The sequence below is a fragment of the Nipponia nippon genome, unplaced genomic scaffold (assembly GCF_047370975.1).
Source record: "Nipponia nippon isolate SJK-2023a ecotype South Korea unplaced genomic scaffold, ASM4737097v1 scaffold_4, whole genome shotgun sequence".
Lineage (NCBI taxonomy): Eukaryota > Metazoa > Chordata > Aves > Pelecaniformes > Threskiornithidae > Nipponia > Nipponia nippon.
In genome coordinates this window covers 91,221,050-91,243,733 of record NW_028262358.1, presented here as the reverse complement: position 1 = coordinate 91,243,733, position 22,684 = coordinate 91,221,050, and the positions used below count along the sequence as shown (strand labels likewise).

The following is a 22,684-nucleotide window of genomic DNA, read 5'->3' as shown; positions in this document are numbered from 1 at the left end:
CATATATATAGGTGTGTATGTCCAAGCAGAGACCACTGATGAGTGGTGTTTCTCATGAGTCAGTATTGGGACTGGCGCTGTTTAACATCTTTGTTGGCAACATGGACAGCAGGATTGAGCGCACCCTCAGCAAGTTTGCTGATGACACCAAGCTATGTGGTGTGGTTGACACACTGGAGGGAAGGGATGCCATCCAGAGGAACCTTGACAGGCTTGAGAGGTGGGCCTGTGTGAACCTCATGAAGTTCAACAAGGCCAAGCGCAAGGTCCTGCACATGGGTCGAGGCAATCCCAAGCACAAATACAGGCTGGGTGGAGAATGGGTAGAGAGCAGCTCTGAGTAGAAGAACTTGGGGGAGCTGGTTGATGAGAAACTCAACATGACCTGGCAATGTGCATGTGCAGCCCAGAAAGCCAGCCGTATCCTGGGCTGCATCAGAAGAGGCGTGGCCAGCAGGTCAAGGGAGGTGATTCTCCCCCTCTGCTCCACTCTTGTGAGACCCCACCTGGAGTACTGCGTTCAGCTCTGGGGCTCCCAACATAAGAAGGACATGGACCTGTTGGACCAGAGGAGGGCCAAGAAGATGCTCAGAGGGCTGGAGCACCCCTCCTAGGAAGACAGGTTGAGAGAGTTGGGGTTATTCAGCCTGGAGAAGAGAAGGCTTCAGGGAGACCTTATAGCATCCTTCCAGTACCTGAAGGGGGCCTACAAGAAAGCTGGAGATGGATTTTTTACAAGGCAGCATAGAGACAGGACAAGGGGTAATGGCTTTAAACTGAAAGAGGGTAGATTTAGGTTAGATATAAGGAAGAAGTTCTTCACTGTGAGGGTGGTGAGGCACTGGAACAGGTTGCCCAGAGAAGCTGTGGATGCCCCATCCCTGGAAGTGTTCAAGGCCAGGCTGGATGAGGCTTTGAGCAACCTGGTCTAGTGGAAGGTGTCTCTGCCCATGGCAGGGGTGTTGGAACTAGATGATCTTTAAGGTCCCTTCCAACCCAACCCATTCTATGATTCTATGATTCTATGTATATATATATGTCTCAGTTCTTATTTAAATTCAGAATGAACATTCAAAGCTTACTGTATAGAAATCATAATAATGACATACATATTATGAAGTAGGTGGTACTCTGATATGGAAAAAAGTTGACTGCTTGATTATGATGAATATTATATGAAAGACGGGAAGTTATACAATGAAGGCAACAAGTGATTGTTGTTGCTTTGTAAAGCATGCCCGAGGCAGCAGCTTTTAGGCCTGTGTCTAACTGTTGCAAGGTAATTTAAAATGATGATGCAGTCATATAGTGTTTGTCATTAAATGAAATGAAAGTAATTTTTCCACAGTAATGTCAGATCATGAACCATAAACTGCATAAAAGGAATTTCCCCTGTGAAAACATGGCTCTGGGTCCACCAGAAACCACAAGTGGCCAAACACCGGATCAGTTGAGACGCTGAATTATTTGGATGATATGTGGGGTGAGAACAGAAAATTCAATGCCATTGAAATCTCAAAGCAGACCCCTGAAATCCTCTAGTAGAAAATACCAAAAATCTACATGGAAAGTAGCCAGTTGTAAGTCTATTACCTTTTATAAGCTATGTTAACTGTGATGGACCAGCTGCCCAGGCAGTCTGACCAACTGGGACAGAGGATTTTGTCACTAGGGTCTTTGATAGCTTTTGTATGGAGCAGAGACCTTTCTTGAAGGATTTGCTTCTTCCTCAGGATTTATCCCTAAGTCATTAACTTGAATTAAGAAGTACACTATTCAAAAGACTGACAAAGGAGATCCTTCTGACATGATTGTTGTCATGATTTCAGACTCTCTGTGTTAGGGTCACTATTTGGGCTTTTTAGTCTGAGAAAGTGACCATACATTATCTGCTTCCATTTATCACAGTTATGCTAGCCTGTTCACGGCAGGTGTAAATCTGTTCTCTTTTAGTTCTTTCCCTTTAATTTCCACTTTTTTGTGGGAGGGATCTGTTGTTTAAGTATGCTTATTGTAATAGGTTTAATTTCATTTATATCTTGTGGTTAGTAAATTTCCCTTACCAGAGTAACTTTTATTATCATCGGTTCTTGAAATCACTTTTTTACTAAACTTAAGCAAAATTTGAATTGGAGAAAGATTAGCCTCTTTCTCCACATGATTTTCCATTACTTATTTCCTAATATTTACTGAACGTGAATGGAAGACAACCTGTCTTCTGGTACAAACATTATTTGTTCATAATTTTTTGGACCTGTGCTTTCCCCTGTGTCTGTGGAAATTCTGAACTGAGAATTTTTTACCTAAGTCTCCCAGATGGTTCAGTCATATACTTTACTATAATATGCTTCCATCTGCAGCTTTTTAGATGCTTTGCTTTCAGTGTCCTGTGTTGAAAAAAATAATCTAAAAAGACCTCTGCTGTTATGAAATTGAACCCATATATATTAGCTGATCCCTTTTCTTTTTACTATGAAACACAGTAATTAAGTAAAATGGAGTGGTGCAAATTTTAACGGGTACATCATTTGACCATGTAAAAAATCCCAATAGTACTAGGCTGTTATACTTTTTTTTTTCACTTTTTCTATACTATACTTTTTGTTCTCATTCTGTTTTCTGAAACAAACATATGCAATTAATACACTTAGTGTTTACCCTGCCCAATTTGACTTTTTTAATTTAACTCTGTTGTTTCACAATGGTGACTGTCTCAGTTTTACCTTTAAAAGGTATGTCAAAGATTTTTAGTTTTCTTTGATAGTTCTAGGGCAGAAGGGCAGATAACTGTCAAAGTCTGGTAACATTTTACTGGACTTTATCTTAATCTCCAAGATGCCTTAAACAAAGCTGTAACTCTCCTTCTTTATTCTCACACGAAAGAATCTGCATAATTGTGCCCATTTTCCAGGTGGCATACTTGATGAAAAAAGTTGAGGTAGTTTTACCAAGGTGATCTACAGAGTCACTATCAGCTGTTATTAAAATTTGGAGTTCCTGACCTCTAGTCCTGAACTTAGACAAATATACAAAAGATTTTCAAAATATGATAAAGCAATTTTCAAAATATGATATAGCAATCTTATTTGTATGGGACCTAATCAAAGTCCTTTGACATCCATACAGGTCTCTTGAGTGCATAGTACTGTTCTTCAGGTTTTGTTTTCAGGCAGATAAATGGTATTCATTTCTCAAATTATAAATCTGAAATCCTCAGAATTAGGCAAGGCCTCTCCCCTGTGTCTCTTGAGACCTGCATTATCAAAATTATACCCTCACTAAAAAAAAAAGGCAGGAGAAATAGATTTCAAAGGTGAGAGTTCCTATGTGGTTTTAATAATCTGCATGACGAAAAAGGAAAAGTATATCATTATTTAACTGGATTCTAGAAAAAAAGAGTTTTAAACCATTCACATAATTGGTCAGCTTTTTTTTTTTTAATTTGCTTTTATAAACACAGGAGCAAGAAGCTTGTATTCATACTTTTTTTGTATAACTCTAGTGGATGCTTTTCTATACAGCTTTATTCATTTCTAGCTGTTACTAGTATCAGCTTTAGGAGGCCTCTAGTTTTGTTATGGGTTGTTTGGGTTTTTTTCAACAATGTAGACAATCTCTGTGCAGGAACATTTACCTACAGCATTAATTCTACCTACAGCAGAATTATTTGACCTGAAAAAATTAAGATGTCATTGTGTACAAAGAGAAGAATTTAAAATATGGTAACTAAACGTTTCAGCAGCAAAATTCAAGGTGACATCAGGACAAAACTGTTGAAGTCTGAAAAATTCATCATTAAAATCATGACAAGGTTTGACATGTATGAAAAAGCAGATTAGTCTGAAAAATAAGTGGATAGAGACGAATGCTTGATTGATAAATGAGACATATTGCCTGCACAATAAAATAATTATTACTTAAAAGACAAGACTTATTTGAGGGGAACTGCTGAAATAGGACAAGGAAAGCTTATCAAAGAGGGTTAATTCAACAAAGATCCCATAAATGTGTTGTTGTGATCTAATTAAATATACAGTGGGGCCAACAGCCCCTGTGTTGATAATTCAACCAGTAACAAAAGCAAGGATGACTAGTCATGGAAAGTTGATCCTGAGATCTCTGAAAGGGCTGATCAATGTAAACACCAGATGGAGCACAGAAAGTACGGAGAGAGGTAGTATCCTGGACCCTTTGCTTAAAGGCAGTCTCCTCCTGTCATGGGAATAGCGAGGACATCAAATTCTAATGGCACTTGCCAGTGACAGACAGGGTGCCCATGACATGTTCTCTCCTTATATTCCTTTTTTAATCTTTTTTATGCCACATTGCCTCAGTCCCAGTTGCATGGGAAGGGTCTGACTGGATTGAAGGGGCTTAGATGAGCAGGGACAGATTAAAATATGGCATGCCTTTATCATCAAATGCAACCTAGATCCTGCATATGGGTGCTAGGAGCAGCACCTGTCTTCTCCCACAGAAGCATGCAACAGCCTCTATCTTCCCATGCAGATGTGGAAGTAGAGGCCCTTTCCTTGTATCTTGCTGATGTTTGGGGCTGCTTTGCTAGTGCTTTGACAGATGCTGTAGCTCTGACTGTGTTTGCATTACATTTCTAAGCTTGTTCTCACAACTGTGAAGGCTCATAACTTTGAAAACTTGAATATGGAATCCCATATTAGAAAAAATAATACTAATATTTAGTCTGCTCAGGTCTTGTCTCTGAGAGCTCAGTGCCCTTAAACACAAGATTATATGTCTTGCTTGTACTTATCTTTGGGTCCAATATATTCTTTAACTATTATTTTTCATGCACACAGTGAAAGAACTTTGAGAGGAATTGCAGAGGGGACTTGGCCCCAACAGTTGTTGCATCCTGGTGGGTAGCAGGTCTTATCTAGGAGCTAACTGGGGTAGCTGAGGCCCAGGACAGAACTCAGTCTGGATCTCACTTCAGGTTTAGTGCACTTAGCCAGTGAACTGCTGGAAAAGAGGGCAGCGTCCACTATTGTGGGGATGTTTTGCTGACAGATAAGGAGCTGACATCGATGCCTTGCTTCAGAAGAACGTGAACACTGGCCAGAGGAGAAAGCCTGGGTTCCTAAAAGAGAGGAAGAGGGCTAAGGCATTTATATTAAAAGTAATTAATTTTAATTCCTCAAAATGAATATTGACAATGATGAGCTTGGTAATTCCTGTTTGGTATGTTGGCTGTGAATGCCATTCTTAAATGTCACTAAATAGTAACACTGCCTGTGGAATGAGGCCTGGGTATCTAATTGTGGCAAAGAGCTATGAGGGACAGACCCAGGACTCCAACTTGGAAGACCCTGTGTTCTGTTGACTGATGTCCACTAGCAAACTTCCTGCACAAGTACCACAAAGCTGGTGTCTACACACCCAGCCCTACAGAACCTTTCATGTACCGACTAATATCTTGTGTCATGCAAGACTCAGCATCACCTTACGTGTCAGGGAGGGGCTAGGCCCTGCCTGTGCAGTGGCGACTTTGTACTGAAGACAAAATACATCTGATCCCTGTATCTCTTGCTTGGATTCAGCATGACAAAACAACACCTGCACATGTTCACAAGCTGTGCTCAAGCTCTCTATGACACAGGAAAGGAGCTCCATGCTCCTGCTTAAAAGGTAGGTTCTGTAATCTGTAACCTTTTGAAGACTATGTTCTTGTTTTGAATTAGATCTGTGCCAAGGGATTTTCCTTCTTGAGAATTCAGGAAAGTAGTGGGTTTTCATAAATCCTGCTTCTTGGCAGGAATGTGTGATGATGTTCCTTAAAACATTTATGGAAGATGAAGAATTTAGTTACTGTTAACATAGTACTCAAATAAGGCAAGGCTCCCATGAATCCTTATGTGATATATTCCTGTTGTTATCCTTATGTTAAAAATACTAAATGTTTTGTTATAATGAAACAATCTATGCCTCAGAACATATATGGAAATAAATCTGGAGACGAATGTGATAAATTACTTTGAAATACACGGTATAGTAATGGCAGTAGTAAATGTCTAAATTTTAATAAAAAAAACCCAAATTTTTTGTTTTAATGGTGTTACATTGAAAGCTAGCAGATGGCATTAGATAATGGTTCTTTTGCAGAACCTTTTAAATTAATCTGGATTTACATTTCGGTACCAAAGATCACTGTTGTCGTCAGCTAATGTGCTTTGGAATTCAGTAAGTGTGAAGAACTTAATTTCTGCAAGTAGGTAACACTGAGAAACTAAACTAGATATCATAATCCCTCACCTGTTCCCCTCCTCCCAGATACAGAAATCTGTGTGGTTTTCTATCCCAAGTGGAGAAACACAATTGTTAAATCAGCCAACTTCAGAAAGACAGCTAAGAAGATAATTTGAAACAATTTTTATGAAATTTATGCTTAGGCCTTATAACAGACAAACATAACTTTTTCTCGCTCTGTAAAGAGACAATTTGGTAACATCTCTGAATTATGCTAACTATACAATTCATGGCTGTCCTGGTTTCGGCTGGGATAGAGTTAATTTTCTTCCTAGTAGCTGGTATAGTGCTGTGTTTTGGATTTAGGATGAGAATAATGTTGATAACACACTGATGTTTTAGTTGTTGCTAAGTAGTGCTTACACTAAGTCAAGGAATTTTCAGCTTCCCAGGTGCACAAGAAGCTGGGAGGGAGCACAGCCAGGACAGCTGACCCAGACTGGCCAAAGGGCTATGCCATACCGTATGATGTCATGCTCAGTATATAAACCGGGAGAGTTGCCTGGGGGGGGCAGTGATCGCTGCTCAGGGATGGGCTAGGTGTCAATTGGCAGGTGGTGAGCAGTTACATCACTTGTTTTTCCTGGGTTTTGTTTCTCTCTCTCTGTCGTTGTTTTCCTTTTCATTACAATTTATTATTATTACTATTATTATTTTTTTATATATATATTTTAATTTTATTTAAATTATGAAACTGTTCTTATCTTAGCCCATGAATTTTCTTACTTTTGCTCTTCAGATTCTCTCCCCCACCGTCCCACTGCGTGGAGGGTGAGTGAGCGGCTGCGTAGTGCTTGGTTCCTGACTGGAGCTAAACTACGACAATGACAAAATAACTATGGTGAATTATCTACCTATTATAGATGAGAATAGAAAACATAATATGCCACTGGTAAGGTTCTGCTGCTTTTGTGAATATAGTTGTCATAGACTGACTAAAAATGAATCCACATTCACAATAAATGCAGTCTGTACCAACCACAAATATTGAACACACGAAAGCTGTATGAATCAACACATATAATTTTGACATATTTCGTTCCTGATGAAAGAGTATCATAAGAAACTCATGTTTTTCTTGACATCATATGTCTCATTTAAGGTAGAAATCTCTTTCAGACAGATAAGGGCAAATTCTGTTGAAGAATCCTCCTTGTTATTCATCAACTCTACTAATCACTGCTGCTGGAATTAATAGAAAATACCAAAGGCCATCTATGGCTTCATTGCCAATACCTGAATCCTGTAACAGTTTGCTTAAGGTCCAGGACCTGGACTAGAAACAGCATTGAAGAATGATTGGTTTTAATGTTGACATATGAAACATATATCTATTTGTATTTCCTTGGCCATCTTAGAAGCATTTGACCTGAAATGCTGTTCTATTATCTGATATGGTTTGCATCAAGGGATGCAAGAAAATGCTGTAAATGTTTGAGTAGTTCTTGGAGGGATGCATCCAACCTGCAGTGATGAAACACTCACTTGAGCACCTCTGCTATTAATTTTCTAATCAGTCTTACTCAAGACGCACAGCCATCCTCTGTGAAAGTCAGTGAGACAGCATAAGTTCAAGTTCTAGTAATATTTTGCCAGGTATGACAACATTTCAACAATTTTGATGGTGTGAGTCAAAGAGTCGCAGTGCAGAATGGGCTTATTGAGGTAACTGTATTCAAATATGATGACTATTAGAATGGTTGGTGTATGAGAAAATTTCCAGGAGCCAGAAGCCACAGTTGCCATCTCTTGCTTGAACTTATGTAATTGGAACTGGTCAGTTTTACTCACAGTTTAGGGGCAGTCATCCTGCAATACAATCTACAGTCTCCGGCTAATTGACTCCATCTCATTTTGACAGAGAGTGACTTGGACTTAGCCTTACTTAACTTAGTTATGTGTCAAGCTGCATAGACCAAGTTAGGTTGGGAGGACACCTGGAGGACACCTAGTCTAATTCCTTGCTCTAAGCATGGCCAACTTCTGAGCTAGATGAAACTGATCTAGTTTTGAGGGAGAAGAGGAAAGGGAAAAGAACTTCATTAGAACCGTCTTCATTTTGTGCTGTAGCCACAAAATCACAAAATGAAAGATGAGTGTATTACTGCTTCTTACGTGAAACTGCTGGGGATTCTATGATCTGTGTTCACTCATATGTATGAAAGGTATGTCTGGAGCATACCCACTAAAACTGGTATTTCAGGTAACAGGGTTACCAAGATTGTTAATATACAATTGGATAAAGTCTGAGAGAGGTACTGAAAGATTCAGAGTGGCCAATAAGAAGGTAATTTTGGCTGTACACTGAAGTAAAAATTTAAAAGCCAGTAGACCCTCACCACTGAAAAGATAAGCATGGTGTCTTAAGTATAATTAGCTATGTAGCTATGACTCTGGGTCCTACTGATTTGCAGATGTCTGTGTGACTAGGCAGTTGCTTTGAGAATTACTCTGCTAAACTCTGCTGTTGTCCTGATCATGACTGCAATCCTTCTTACAGGTCAGGGCTTCAGTGTCTATGTTACACCTCAGGTCCTTATGCTTTTTGTGAAATGAGGATGTTAGTGTTCCTCTTTCAGACAGGTATATTGTAAGGTTAAAACTGGTGGTATGCTTGCATAAAATCATAAGGTGTGCTACAATTATGTAAGAGTATATAAACACACCTACACTGTGGCAGGTGTTAGGGTACCCGCAGTTGATTGTTAATCTTATGTTTTCTAGATATGTTACTGTTCTCAAGCGTCTTCCAGTAAATAGCAGCTGATGGTGACTAAATGCCAATATATATGTATATACAAGCAGACAGATAGATATTTCTTTTTAGGAAGTGTGGTGTTCAATATCACACATTCCTAAGGGGAAGACATTGAAACATAGCTGGACTTGCAAAATGCAAAGCGCATGGAATGTGCAGGATAGTGCACCTAATTCCTGATAAAAATGGAAGAATTTTGTGATAGAGAATGAGCAGAAGACTCATTTTAATCCCAAAGGGACTGGGAATAGGACAGAGGTACAAAAGCAGAGGGGAAAACATATAGTTAAAATATTTTAAAGCTTCAAAATGCAGTAGAATGCATTCATAGTTTTCCTTCTGGGAACAAGACAATGTGTTTGCTACATCTGATGGATGTTGGCCATATCGCTTAGTCCACTGCTGAAGCCACTGGGACACAACAATTAGCTGAGAAATGAAGAATAGCATAAAAAATAATCTGGATTTCTAGCAGGTTAAGACTCCAGGTAAAGTTACTTTATTGTAGCCTGTAAATTAATGTCTTGTAAAGGAAGAAAACCTTTTATTATTAATAGTGATCATCTTGTCCACAGGTGTTTTCAGAGAAAAAAATCGCACACATCTAACTGTTCATTCACACGTAGTTCACTAATCACTATGGTACAGGTGTGATTATATCTGGGATTAATATTTAAGATTCAGTGACAATATTCTAGTATTTTTATTCAAGTTTGGTTTTTAGCCAGGAAATAGATAAGATTAAAACCACATATAATCCAGTGTTACATTTGTTTGGAAAGGGGAAAAAAAAAAGTTTACTTTTCATTTGTTTATAAGCACAACCAGGAAAGCTAACTTTAACTTGGTAATTCTTATTTTATGGATGAAAACAGAAAATAATCTTAGTGCAAAAAACAGATGTCTTTTTTTTCTTTCTTTCTTTGAAGCTTTATGTTCTTTGACTTCCCTTTCCCTTTGGCACAAATTTGCTTAACCCTTTTTTCAAGGGCAATTATAGTAATGAAGATCTGCAACACTTATTGCTGAATTGGAAGAGCCAAGCAGGAAGGGAAGTCAGAATGAATTAAAATGATTTCACAGAGCACACACAATGCCTTTGTGTCCTAAAGAATGGCTGAGTAAATAGCAGATATTTACTTGCTGAATAAAAAATAACGCTAGACAGCCTTGAACACTCTTTGGCTCCCTTACGTTCCCAGTATCAAGTGCTAGATGTACGCAGCATCAATGTGTAGTTTTGGGAGTTCAAAACTCCTCTGTATTTTGCTAGTTAGTCTGGGTTTTCAGTGGTTTACAATTCAACAGTTAAAAATTACTCTGCTGTCATATTTTGTACGTAGATTTGTTTGCTGCTGCAAAGATTTGATCCCCCTCACTTTCCTTTCCCATTGTTAGAGACAGTTTGTGTCAGGACAGTGGCAAAGACCTGAGTTCAAGTCCTTAGGTCATTTCCTGGATTCTAGCACTAGTCATGGTCAAAGATGAACACTCTATCTCTAAAGTCTTTATTTTCCTTGCTACAGTTTCCTGTTTGTTTACTGTGGAACTGGAGGTGCTCCTGGACAGCCTCCAAATGTCTGGGAGAAGGAATCTTTTGGTCCTATGATAGGGATGGAGAGGAAGGACCAAAAGATGTTACTGAGCAAGTCCGACTTTTGTTAACCCACTTTTTGTTAAATATAGATGTAAGTAAATCAGGAATTTGAATTGAAGATAGTTTTGTTCATGAGGAAAAAAAAAATCAACTGATTAACCCTATAAATATTTAGAGATTATTAGCTCTATGTTTTTTCTTTTAAGATGGGAGTATTTTATATCTTAGTCTCTTATTTCCTAGTCTGTCACAGTTGACATGTACTGCAAACTTGAATAGCCATAAAAGCCTTAAATCATCTATGTTAGGATCACTAATAAGTGATTAATATAAGTATTCAGACTATTGGGAGAGCTTGTGTACTTTTGAAAGTATTTTCTGTAAGTATCTGATCCTAATACTAAGTCATTAAATAACAGTTCTGGAAGCATCCCTGCTCTGGTAAAGAAGTTTCTTAACACAAGCATTAAGTCTTTTGAGATCTGTGTGCATATATTTGAGATAACATAGTTTTAAAATATTATATATAGCATGACTATGTGGCAATAAAAAGTAATTATTATGCACTTGCGCATACCACATGTACTTTATAAAACTGGTGGGAAGGAATTTTTCCAGTTATCATTCACATGCATGTATAGAAAAAATATTTTTTCCCCTGAAAGCCATCAGAAATGAGAAAATTCCAACACTGCTACATAAGCAAGATGCTATGTGAAGTTTATTATTGGTCATTGTTTCCTGAGTGTTGATAAATATTCTATACACCAATCTCTACTACCACATCTCTTAGGGAGATAATATACAGTTCTGTATTCCTCTCTGTCAAGATAGCCTCCCAGAATTTTGCCGAAGTCTTTTATGTGAAATGCATTGTAACATACAGTCACAATTTGCAATGGGTGAAACTGTGTGACCCCACTTTTTGCATTATCACTTTCTCAGTTCATAATTATAAATATGGACCACAATGATATCATCAAGCATGCGCCAATTACCTGGAATTTGTTTTCTTTCCATTGTTGAATATGCAACTTAAATACAAAAGCAGTGCATTTTGATATAACTTTTCTTCTTGTCAGACATTGACTATCACTCATTCTCTCATTTTTTGCCACATTTCCAAAATACCATTAATGATTAAATGACACTATTTACATGGAATTAAAAAGTAAAATCAAAGAGCAACAGAATATAAATCTAGTGTTAACTAATACATTATTTTGTCCCAAGGATTTTTTCAGTACTGTAACTGTCAACTAGAGAAGATTTACATCATTTCAGTGAGATACAAGAACTGTGTTCTTTACTTTTTAAAAAAAATCTGTGCAAAGAAAATCAAGACCAAAAAAAAAAAATCTGTGTAAATATAACTTTCCAAGTAGTATTGGCAGCAGACAATGTTTCACACTGTCTCTTTAACAAATATTTAAATACCATTGAGGAGAGTTCTCTTTTGTCATTTTACATTCTTTGCATTTAATTAACATGCCTGAGATTGACATAAAATAGGAGGTCATTGATTTGGGCAAGCATAAAGCAGTTGTAAAGTTGGCTTTTAATTCAATTATATAAATATCAAAGCATAGATGGAAAAGTTAGTAAGAAACCTCCCGCAAAATTAAACATGTTCCCCAAAGCTCTAAACATATTGAATATGGAACTGAACAGGGAAAAATCACATCACCATCTTTTCTTTTTTGTTGTCAAAGAAGCTTTAAAATTGCTGTGAAGTTTTTAATGTTTTTAAAAGGAGCAATCGTTAGCTGTTTTACTAAGTACAGAGGAGTTGTCTGTGTTCTGCAAATAATTTTACAATTATTATTACTGTAATCCTTACTAGCATTGCCATTTTTTGTATATGTGCTAGTATGGTTTATTTCTCCAGAATTTGTACATCTAAAAGTTTTTGAAGCTGTTTCTGACAATGGCTAGTAAATACAAAGATATACGTTACTACTTTCTCTTCATTTCAAGGATGACAGACCATCTTTACCAATGTCAGCGCTTAGATATTCTTTCAGCTATTTTGCTCCTTCCATATAATTGTTTTAGAAACTATATTTTTTTCATAACAGAACATATGCAGGTAAATCAAAACTAAATGGCATCTCTTACAGAGATCGTAAAACCTCGGAAACACACATAAGAAATCTTGCCGACGTTTCCTTTTCCAACTTTATAGCAGTGTCAGTAACTACTGTCTCTAGCTGAATTGTCAAAACACCAAATTCCAACCAAAGAATTCTGTAATGTGAAAATACCCTGATCTTTCAATTTATTTTTTCAACATATGCAATGTAAATTCATATAAGCCTTTAATATATGAACTTACCTCTGCTTCCCTGAACGTGGAGAGCAAGGCAAATGATCAAAAATATTAATCCGGTTTTCAAATGCATGCTGTCTATTGATCATTCACAGTTTTCAAGATCAATCATGCAGGAAATGGAATAAGAATATTTAGGTCAGGTAGAAGAATTTTGTTTTCTTAAAGAACTAAAATCCCCAAATGTCTTCCCTCTTATTATTTTTCAGGTGTCCCCAGCCTTGGACTGCATTGAATTGCAACTAGGCAAAGAGTGCAGCAGGTACCAGAATGCAAGGACTGGACAAACCCTTCCAACGCATACACTTCTAGCGTGGGGGACTGGAGTGGTAAGACAAGAGTGACGAAGTTTTAAAAAAAAAACAGTGTCTGTTTCTGGAATAATCTGTTTATCTGCTGCTCAGACATAATCCCTCTTACGGTCCAGCTGGAAGAGCTTTCTTCATCTTATTAACCTTCTGGAGCAGCATCTGTCAACGCCAGAACACTTCAACAGCATCATGATAAACAACGGAAGTCTCTTCTCATGTCCATTCTCTTCGAACATTGATCCTTTGGGCATTCCGGAGGTATGGCATGTGAGCAGAGGCGAAATCACAGGGAGAGATAATTGTGCTATTTCCAAACGAGCGATCATAAAACCCAGGGAACTTTCTTTGAAGAGGAAGACATGCTTTTCTGAAAGAACATACTATACTCAGCTTTTCCACTGCATATGTCTTGGAAGCCTCTCTCCCTTCTGATACCAAAAGACTGCTGTTGCAATATTCCTATCAAAGCAGTGATGATGATGTTCTGTGACAGCGGTGAAATGATGTGACTCAGCAGTAAATTGCAGCAGTGTTCAGGGCTGGCACAATCTGATGCCAAACTGGGAGTGGGGGAGGGAAAATGCTGCGTGAGGGACAATAAGAAACGGTGTTGAGAAATGCTGTTTCAAGCACATAGTTATAACCAGGCCAAGAATTGTCAGAGAGTGAATACACTTTTCAAACAGCTTTGTTTCAGTTTCCCAAATAACTATTCCAGTTACATATTTGGCATGTGTAAGTGTTCCATACTTACTTTTTATTTTCCAGAATGTTTTTTACTGTTGCCTTACACCTAAAAAAGCTACCAGTTGGACATTTGTAATAGTCTGTCCCACTTAGAGATTTTTGCCCAACTGTGCTTTAACATAGGAAGTATCTAGACTGGCAGCAAGAATCTGTAAGTACAGGTTACTTTAAGAACAACCTTCATTTGAACCCAATCAGTAATCTATTTTTACTTAGGATTTAAACAATGGTAACCTCCATCCCTTCCCGAGATTGCCTAATTTTAACTACTCAGACCAGCTAGTACAGAGACTGCACTGGGACCAAACAAAATCTGCTTTTTTATTTTCACAATCTTTTCTGATTTTCAGGGCTCATTTTAATGCTTTATGTATATTGCTTCATGCACATTGTTTTATTGTTCTAACAGTCATGGTTTAACCCCACCTGGCAACCAAGGACCACACAGTCGCTCGCTCACTCCTCGCCCCTGATGGGATGGGGGAGAGAATCAGAAGAGTAAAAGTGAGAAAACTCGTAGGTTCAGATAAAGACAGTTTAATAGGGAACGCAAAAGCCGTGCACGCAAGCAAAACAAAGCAAGGAATTCATTCACTGCTTCCCATCATCAGGCAGGCATTCAGCCACCTCCAGGAAAGCAGGGCTCCATCACACATAATGGTTACTTGGGAAAACAAAATGCCGTAACTCTGAACATCTCCCCCTTCCTTCTCCTTCTTCCCCCAGCTTTATATGCTGAGCATGATGTCATATGGTATGGAATATCCCTTTGGTCAGTTGGGGTCAGCTGTCCTGGCTGTGTCCCCTCCCAACTTCTTGTGCACCTCCAGCCTACTCACTGGTGGGGCAGTGTGAGAAGCAGAAAAGGCCTTGACCCTGTGTAAGCACTGCTCAGTAATAACAAAAACATCTCTGTATTATCAACACTGTTTTTAGCACAAATCCAAAACATAGCCCCATACTAACTACTGTGAAGAAAACTAACTCTATCCCAGCCAAAACCAGGACATCAGCGAATCACTGCACATATCTAGAATAATATACTGATGTGTTGTTTAAATACAACTAAAGCTGTTTCCTTTGCTTGCAGAAAAATGACAGTTTAGGCCATCAAGGACTCTGTTTAGAAGACTTTTGATGTAAATTGTTGGCAAGTCTGGGGCTCAAGGCATTGTCACATAAGGCTGATCTAAAAGTTGCTATGCATAGTGCTGAAGTTATGTAAATCAGGGCACCAGCCAACTCATGTTACCCATAAAGGCAAGTCAGATTCTATACCACCAGAGTCAGAGTCTATACCATTTAAGTCTGACTTCTGGTTTTAGTTATCCTGAGTAATTTCTCCTACTGGTCTAGCCAACAGTTTTCCTTATAATTTCCATGCTGCATTTACCTGAGAGACCTATCCCAGCCTGGGGAAGGGGAGATGCATGGTTATGAAGTACATTTTAAACAACCTCAAGTCTTTCTCTGGTATTCGTTATTTCCATAGAGTCCAGATTAGTACCTGGCAGCCAGCACACACCAGCCACAGCTTTAGGCTTCTGATTAAAAGTGAGGAAACCTGGGTTCTTCTGCTCCTGTCTTTGCTGTTCAGTTTGGCCAAACCTAGCACTGTCTCATATCTGCAAATGGAGGGGATGACCCACGGAGAGCTAGGAAGGCCTTTGTAGGAACAAACAAGATAATATATGTAAGCAAGAATGGCTTTTTCCCCCCTTTCTCATGCATTAAAATGTAGATAAATATTTCACAAATTATTATTTTAAATTTAAAAATTATATTTTATTTTTGCCTATCAAAGTTAGGCATCAGCAGTAGTCCTGTAGTGGATTTAAAGAGTTTGTCATGAAGAACACAAATTGTGTTTCTGGTCTTTGAGCTTTTCCAGTTGGAAAAGTTTTGCCCTCTACTGCTGTCCAGCCGCCATGTTTTCTTTTTCTTACTGAACTAATACAAGATTTATATTTAGTCAGTAAATTAAATCAAATAAAAAAAAGAAAAATAAAGACATATCTCTCAGGAAAGTTAAAAAATACCTATGTTTTGTTTACTGTTTTTGTTTATATTTCACAGACAATTCCTCTTTCTGGTATCTCTCCTTAGTAGCAGGGAACAAATATGATCACATCAGGGAAAACCAGTTTGAAACTAAGTAAAATATTTTCTGCCTGAAAGAACTGATCAGTGTCCAGGCATTGTACTTGCAAATGTTCTCTTGTTTTTCAAACCAATTGTTCTTTAAAACCTATTTCTTCTGGAAATTCTTACATTCTGCCTTCAAAACTGAACTCAGCCAGTATATGCTGGAAGAGTGCAATATAACTCACTTTGCTGATGACCGTAGACAGTGATAGCATTGGGATAATGCACTACATTTCTATTAGGGTGTCATTAAAATAATAGTAATGCAGAAAATGCTGTGGAAATGAAGTTAGTTTTTAGTCTGAGTAAATGCCAGAAGTGGAGTAATAATTTGGTTTAAAATAAAGCAGTAAATTTGAATTGAGAGAAATAGCCAGTAACATATATCAGTGACCCAGGAGTTAAAAAAAAAACCTCAGAGATTAAGGTTCTGAGTTGCTGACTGTGCACCTGTGTGTTTCAATCAGCCTCTATACCAAAGAAAAGAGTGTTCAGAAAATGTTGCTACAAATATGAAGAATTGTACTTCAGCAAGTCTAACTTCTGCACTAGGCAAATTGATAGAAATCATAATAAAAGAAATAAACACAATAACAAGAATGATCTGGCTGCTACAATATCCTTGGAGAGCCAATAGTTTTTGATGAGGTCTGCTCTTAAAGAAACTGAGCTGTCATGGAGTAAAGAGAAAAATCTTCTATATTAATAGCTTGTTTAAAGACGAGAAATAAGGGAAAGAAATAAGTATTTCAAAGGCTAGGTGTTACCATTAGGTTTTATGCTGGAAGAGGGGGCAAATGATAAGGTAATAAAATTTGCTGATGGTACAGAATTGCTCAGAATCATTAAGATTTACACAAATATTAAAAAGATGCAGACCTATGTTCTGCTGCTGAATGTGGATAACAAAGCTGCAGATAAAATATATCCATGGGAAAAAAATAATGCTATCAATGAACAGATAATTATTTGCTCTAAATTAGGAATAGCCATTTGGCAAGAAGAGTTCGAAAGAATAATTTTCGGATAATGGCAGCTCAATCTTTAGCAATGATCAAAAGGAGAAATAGAATATTAGTGCTTTATTAGAAAGGAATAGAAAGGAAAGCAATTTTTTTGTAATAAAATGGTATATCATGCATATTTAGTGATGCTCTGGTCCTGCAATAGCAATAATGCCTGATAAAACGAGATGTTAATGGGATGGTGGTGAGGATTATCAGAGGAATGGAATGGTTGCCATATAAGGAAGTATTTCACAGGCTAGGAGTCTTTGGCCTGAAAGAGAGATGACAGAAATGTTGAGGAAATGACTAAATTACTTAGTTTTTCTCATAATATGAGAATAGGAAAACACCAAATTTGATTTTCAGGCGTCTATTGTCTGGCTTCTTCCTGAGCCTTTTATACGCTTTAGTCTCTGCAGCTTGCTGGGACAATAAATTTTCCAATTTAATTATGCATTTTATGAAAATTTACTTCCTTTATCTACAAATAAGAAGGAATTTGACAAATTCAGGAACACTAGGTCCATCAAGGAATGGGATTCACATGCTGTTCCAGTTGCAACCTCTTGCACAAAGTCCATTAATCAGTGAGCGTCAAACACTGTGAGAGCAAGCTAGGAACTGGATCACTTTTACTTGTCTGTTCGTTATATTATTTCACTATCCATTTATTGGCCATAAATGTAGATAAAATAGTAGATTAACTGGGTCTTTGATCTGATCCAACATGACTACTGTTAAGCACTGAGCTGTAGTCCCTAACAACTCCTGCTCATACTGAATGGTGCAGCAAATTAATCTGTTTTCTGTAATACCTCGTCTGCTCCAAAACAAGGAGCCTGATACTCTGTTCTGCAGTTGCAACAAACATTGTGGAATTCTAGTCTGAACACAAAATTGAAGCAGGTGATGCATTAATACAGTTCTTTGTCTTCTTTCATGAACATAAGCCTAGACCTCTTCTGCAATCAAAAGATATCTCCAAGATTCTCTGGGGTCTTTAAAAAGCTTTGCTGCTTTCCTGTTACTAACACAGTTATGAAGTCCTAATACCCCTTATTATTTAGAATGGGAAAAAGTATTATGTGCATACATTTACATGACGAGTTACAGATCTATATCTCTGACAACTGCTTGACCCAATCAACTGTGCTTTCTTCTGAAACTTTTTATACTGTACACTCTTAAAAAGACTAATGTATTTATATGCTGTTTAGTGTGATAAGAGAGATAAGGGTATGAAAAAAGCATGGTATTAACTGAGTAATTCAGCATAATTATAAGGAAAATACACCAGCCTGACTGCTGCTTCAGGATGATCACTGATAAACAAATTATGCTTATGTTGATAGTTATATGATATTTCTTTGGAATCATCAAACATCTAAATGGGATTAAAATGATTTTTTTCTAGTGGGAAGTGATACAGCAAGATGACCATTAGCTTCCAGTCAGTGGAGATAAAGACTACAGTACATCTGCTCAAACAGATTATCATGCACTTGCTTGCAGACGGATACACAACTTTCTGTTATTCCTGGAGCTGCTTAAGTTTATATCATGGGGAGCTGTAATGAGCTGAAACATGTCTCTTCCCATGCTTGACAAGTTGTTTTTCTCTTGATGCTCGGAAGGATCTTTCTAGATTTAGCTGATAGACTTAACTGATGGATTTACTATTCACAAAACTGTCCTCAGCAGTGTAGCAAATTAAGTTGAACACTGTAACTATCAGTTATTAAAAATTCAAGCTATCAAATATCTCTGTACATGAAGCAAGCTTGCAGAGATGTGGTCTTTTACAGTATCTGTTGTCTAGTCAGAAGCAGGAAACAGAAGAAGCTGGTAGATCAGTTTCTTCTTATGGTAATGGGAGAAGATGTTTAGTAGTGAGTGAAAAGGCAAGAAGGGAGATATCTAAAGTGTTAGGTGTGCTGGTATCTTTATATTAGCTTAGCTTTTCCCTCTTTCAGAGATATGGCATGAGATAATAGTTACTCTTTATTGCTTAGCCTAACACTGTTCGGTTTTCTTTCACAGTTTTTCTTTCATTTATTCCTTGTCATGCACAGTGGCTGCATTTGTTCATCAGTGTTTTACTTTCTAGATTTACCAAGTGAGATTGAAGTATGAAATTACCATATTTCCTGTGCACAGGACTGATCTGGTAGGCAAGAGTTTTTGGCTCAAGAAAAGGTCTTGCGAAAAACCCTAGTATGCGCACCAGTGTTGTGTGGCACTGAAGCTGTTGAAAGGAGAGAAATTAAAAATCTACCCAGAAAGATAAAAATATGCACAGATGTATGGAAATGTATTATCTTTATGGTGGAAACTATATACTTTTTTTACACTTTTCTTAACAATTTCTTACTCACCTTTTTCAGGAGGGGTGGGTATTTCTTTTGTAGGGGACAGGTGACAGTCAGCAGGACTCTTATGGACCTGATCATACCCTGGAACCTTCTGATCTGTATGTGTGATGATAACTGTCATTAACAAAGTTAATGGCTGTGATAACACTTAGTTCCAGGAAGAGTAAATACCCAATTTTAATTCCAATATTTTCTTAACAAAATGTAGGGAAGTTGGAAGAAGTGATGTAGAGGTTGCATTTAACTAGGCCTAGCAAGGCTTGGAGAATTATTTAAGTAAGTTAAACACTGCTGTTATCTATATGATTGGTCTTTTTGCTTCAGTTATTTTCAGTAACAAATCTACTGTGTTTGAACTCAGAGAAATGCTGTGAAAAACCTCTTCTGTCAAAGATGCTTTGAGAAGCAGGTTATATGTCGACTTTATAAGTATTGGCCTCTCATCTAACAAGCTCGTTTTATGCTTTTAATAGATTCCTATCTCTTTTCTGTCCAGCTGACAGTATCATACTTGTCATTGTTTACATAATAGATTCTGTGTATGTGCAGAAGCTGTTTTTCCAGTAGTGTTGCTGCTGGATCCTTCCATGGAATCTCACACAGTTAACTTCGATGTTGTGGTTACCACCAATAAACTCCTTTATGGTTTATTCAGTATAACGTTACCAGTTTGACATTGCCGTTATTCAGATCATGCTTTGTTCCTTCTATCACTAGTTGCCTTATCTTAGACTATTAAATGAAGTTTTACTATTATTGTTCTACATTCTTTCCAAAGGGCTCTGTGCCAATTGGGCCTTATTCTGCATCTCATAGCTACATTTTTTGAAATGCAGGTGATGCAGACTAAGGATATGAAAATATTTGCACTAGTTCTTTCAAACCATGTTACAGTTTTTGTTTGTATTGCTCAGTTGCCCTTTCTCATTTTGATATTTTGCTATTGATAAACTTTAAGGGAAATATCAATTAGATGAGTCAGTGTCCATTCCAAACAGAAAAATTTTCTGTGACTATTTTCTGTGAAGACAGGTATATTTTTATTGTCTCCAAAAGTAGTAATTGTGAAATTGTTCTCATGTTTAAAAATTGCTTTTTCACTTTCATTAAGAAGCTTGAGAAGTTATCATATATTATTTAGTAAGGTTGCGACCTTGCTTTTCTATGGAAATGCCAATTGCCTCTCACTTCCATTTATTTTTCTTTCTTGCAGATTTGTATTTCTGGAAGTGTTTGCAGTTTCAGTGTACTATTCTACAAGGCCAAATGTATTATACATGTGTTACTCTGCATGCTGAGTAGAGCTGGGATTGTTTAGCTTTCAGAAGACTCAACGCAGGGGGGAATCTTAACAACATTTTTAAATACCTGATGGGAGGGAGTAAAGAGGCAGAACCAGCCTTCTCAGTGTTGCCCAGTGAAAGGATAGGAGGCATGGGCACAAACTGAAATACAAGAATTCCATTTGAACAAACTTTTTTAATACAAGGGTGATCAAAGACTGGAACAGTGATCTCCAGAGAGGCTGTAAAGTCTCCATTCTTGGAAATACTCAAAACCCAACAGGACGTGGTCCTGAGCAACCTGCTCTAGATGACGTTGGTCTTACTGTGGGGTTGGACTAGGTGATCTTCAGAGGCCCCTTTCTACCTCAGCCATTCTATGGTTCTATGATACTCTCGTAGTGAGTGAACAGAAACAACTCCCTCTAAAGAGGCAGGTAACTATTTCTCAAATTCATTTGAGCACCACTTCAGCCTACTATAGGGCCTCTATAAGCCACATTCAGCTCCAAACAATATTTTCAGTTGGAGATTCTTTGATGTGGCAAATATATTCACACAAAAAGGTTTTAGAATATAACCCACACAGAACAGGAAGAATTATTCCATGTACAGTTAGGAGTTTATCAAGTCTAGAAAGATGAAATTACATTTTAAAGAAAGAAAACTTTAGACTGAGTAAGAAGAAAAAAAATTCTAGAATTTGTTTGTTTCTGGAACAGAATTCTGTGATGTGGCAAAAGCTCCTTTGTGTGTGTTGTTAGAAATGGCTTTAATGGCACATTCAGGTTTTATTTTTTAATCATAATTCTTACTGTGATTCCTAAACTAGGCTTCAACAATTCAAGGCACATTGTACAAATGGTCAGTTAAAGATGACCCATTCCCCGAAAAGAATACACAGGATTGAGCAAAGTAATAGGACGGAAGTTCAAAAATGTTTTCACAGTATAAACAGGATCAGTTGTGGTTAAGTTACTTTCAGTTTATAATTTGCATCCTTCAGTTAGGGTACAGTTACCCTCTGCATAGCATTGATGGTAGGAAGGGAGAAGATGGGTCAGGAAATCTGTTGTACACAAATCCTATTGTTCTTTCCCCTTCAGTTCAAAATGAACCCTAAATATTCAATCTTTCTCCAATCTTTTGCTCCATTTTTTAAAACCACATTCTCCACCAAGTTATTATTTACCCAAAAACCATTTCTTGATCCTCTGTCCTGGCGACCATCTGCCCTCTTGTCTGATCTCTTTTCCCCAGGTGTCCATCTCCATTTCTGCTTTCTCCCCTTTCTGACCTTCCTCTTTCATCCCATCTCCTAATTTCCTTCTGCTTCTTTCCACAGTTTTCTCGTCTCCTCCATGTCCTTGGTCTGAAGTTGCTTTCCAGTCCACTATGGTGTGTTATTTTGAAAGCTAAGAGTGGAGTGGAGGATTGGTGTGGGAAACATCGAGAAGCTACTTATTTTATCTTATACAATACCACCCTCCGCTGGCAGTCCCTCCTTCCCTCCCTCTGCATTTCACTGATGACTACAGTAATATATAGGTAGCTCCTGCCTGCAAAATTCACAAGGGAATTATCATTTAGAAAGGCTGAATAGCTTATCTTTTTTATTAGGAAAAAATAAACAACAGCACTGTACCTTCTTTCTACCCCCTACATTAGATTGTGTTAATATGAGGGCTTATTTAGCTCCTTTTCAGACATCTTTTTCATTCCAACTCCTCTTTCTTCATTGCTACCTGCAGTTTCCCGCAGTGGCCCCCAGCTTCCCCATGCCACAATACAATGAAGACCTTTGCTGGAGCCAAAGCAGGCTCCAGAAACCAGGCCCTGTTGTCAGCTGGACTTGGTGCTCTGCTCGATGC

At 37.7% G+C, this 22,684-nt stretch overlaps 1 protein-coding gene across 1 annotated transcript in view; it reads right to left on the bottom strand.

Moving 5' to 3' along the window:
- The window catches only part of IMPG1 (interphotoreceptor matrix proteoglycan 1), a 70,981-nt gene extending 57,960 nt beyond the window's left edge, over nucleotides 1-13,021 (bottom strand). The window contains exon 1 of the mRNA XM_087775500.1: nucleotides 12,955-13,021. Within this exon, the coding sequence (XP_087631626.1) occupies nucleotides 12,955-13,021 (67 nt within the window). The remainder of the gene's footprint in view (nucleotides 1-12,954) is intronic.
- Between the last annotated feature and the right edge of the window lie 9,663 nt (nucleotides 13,022-22,684).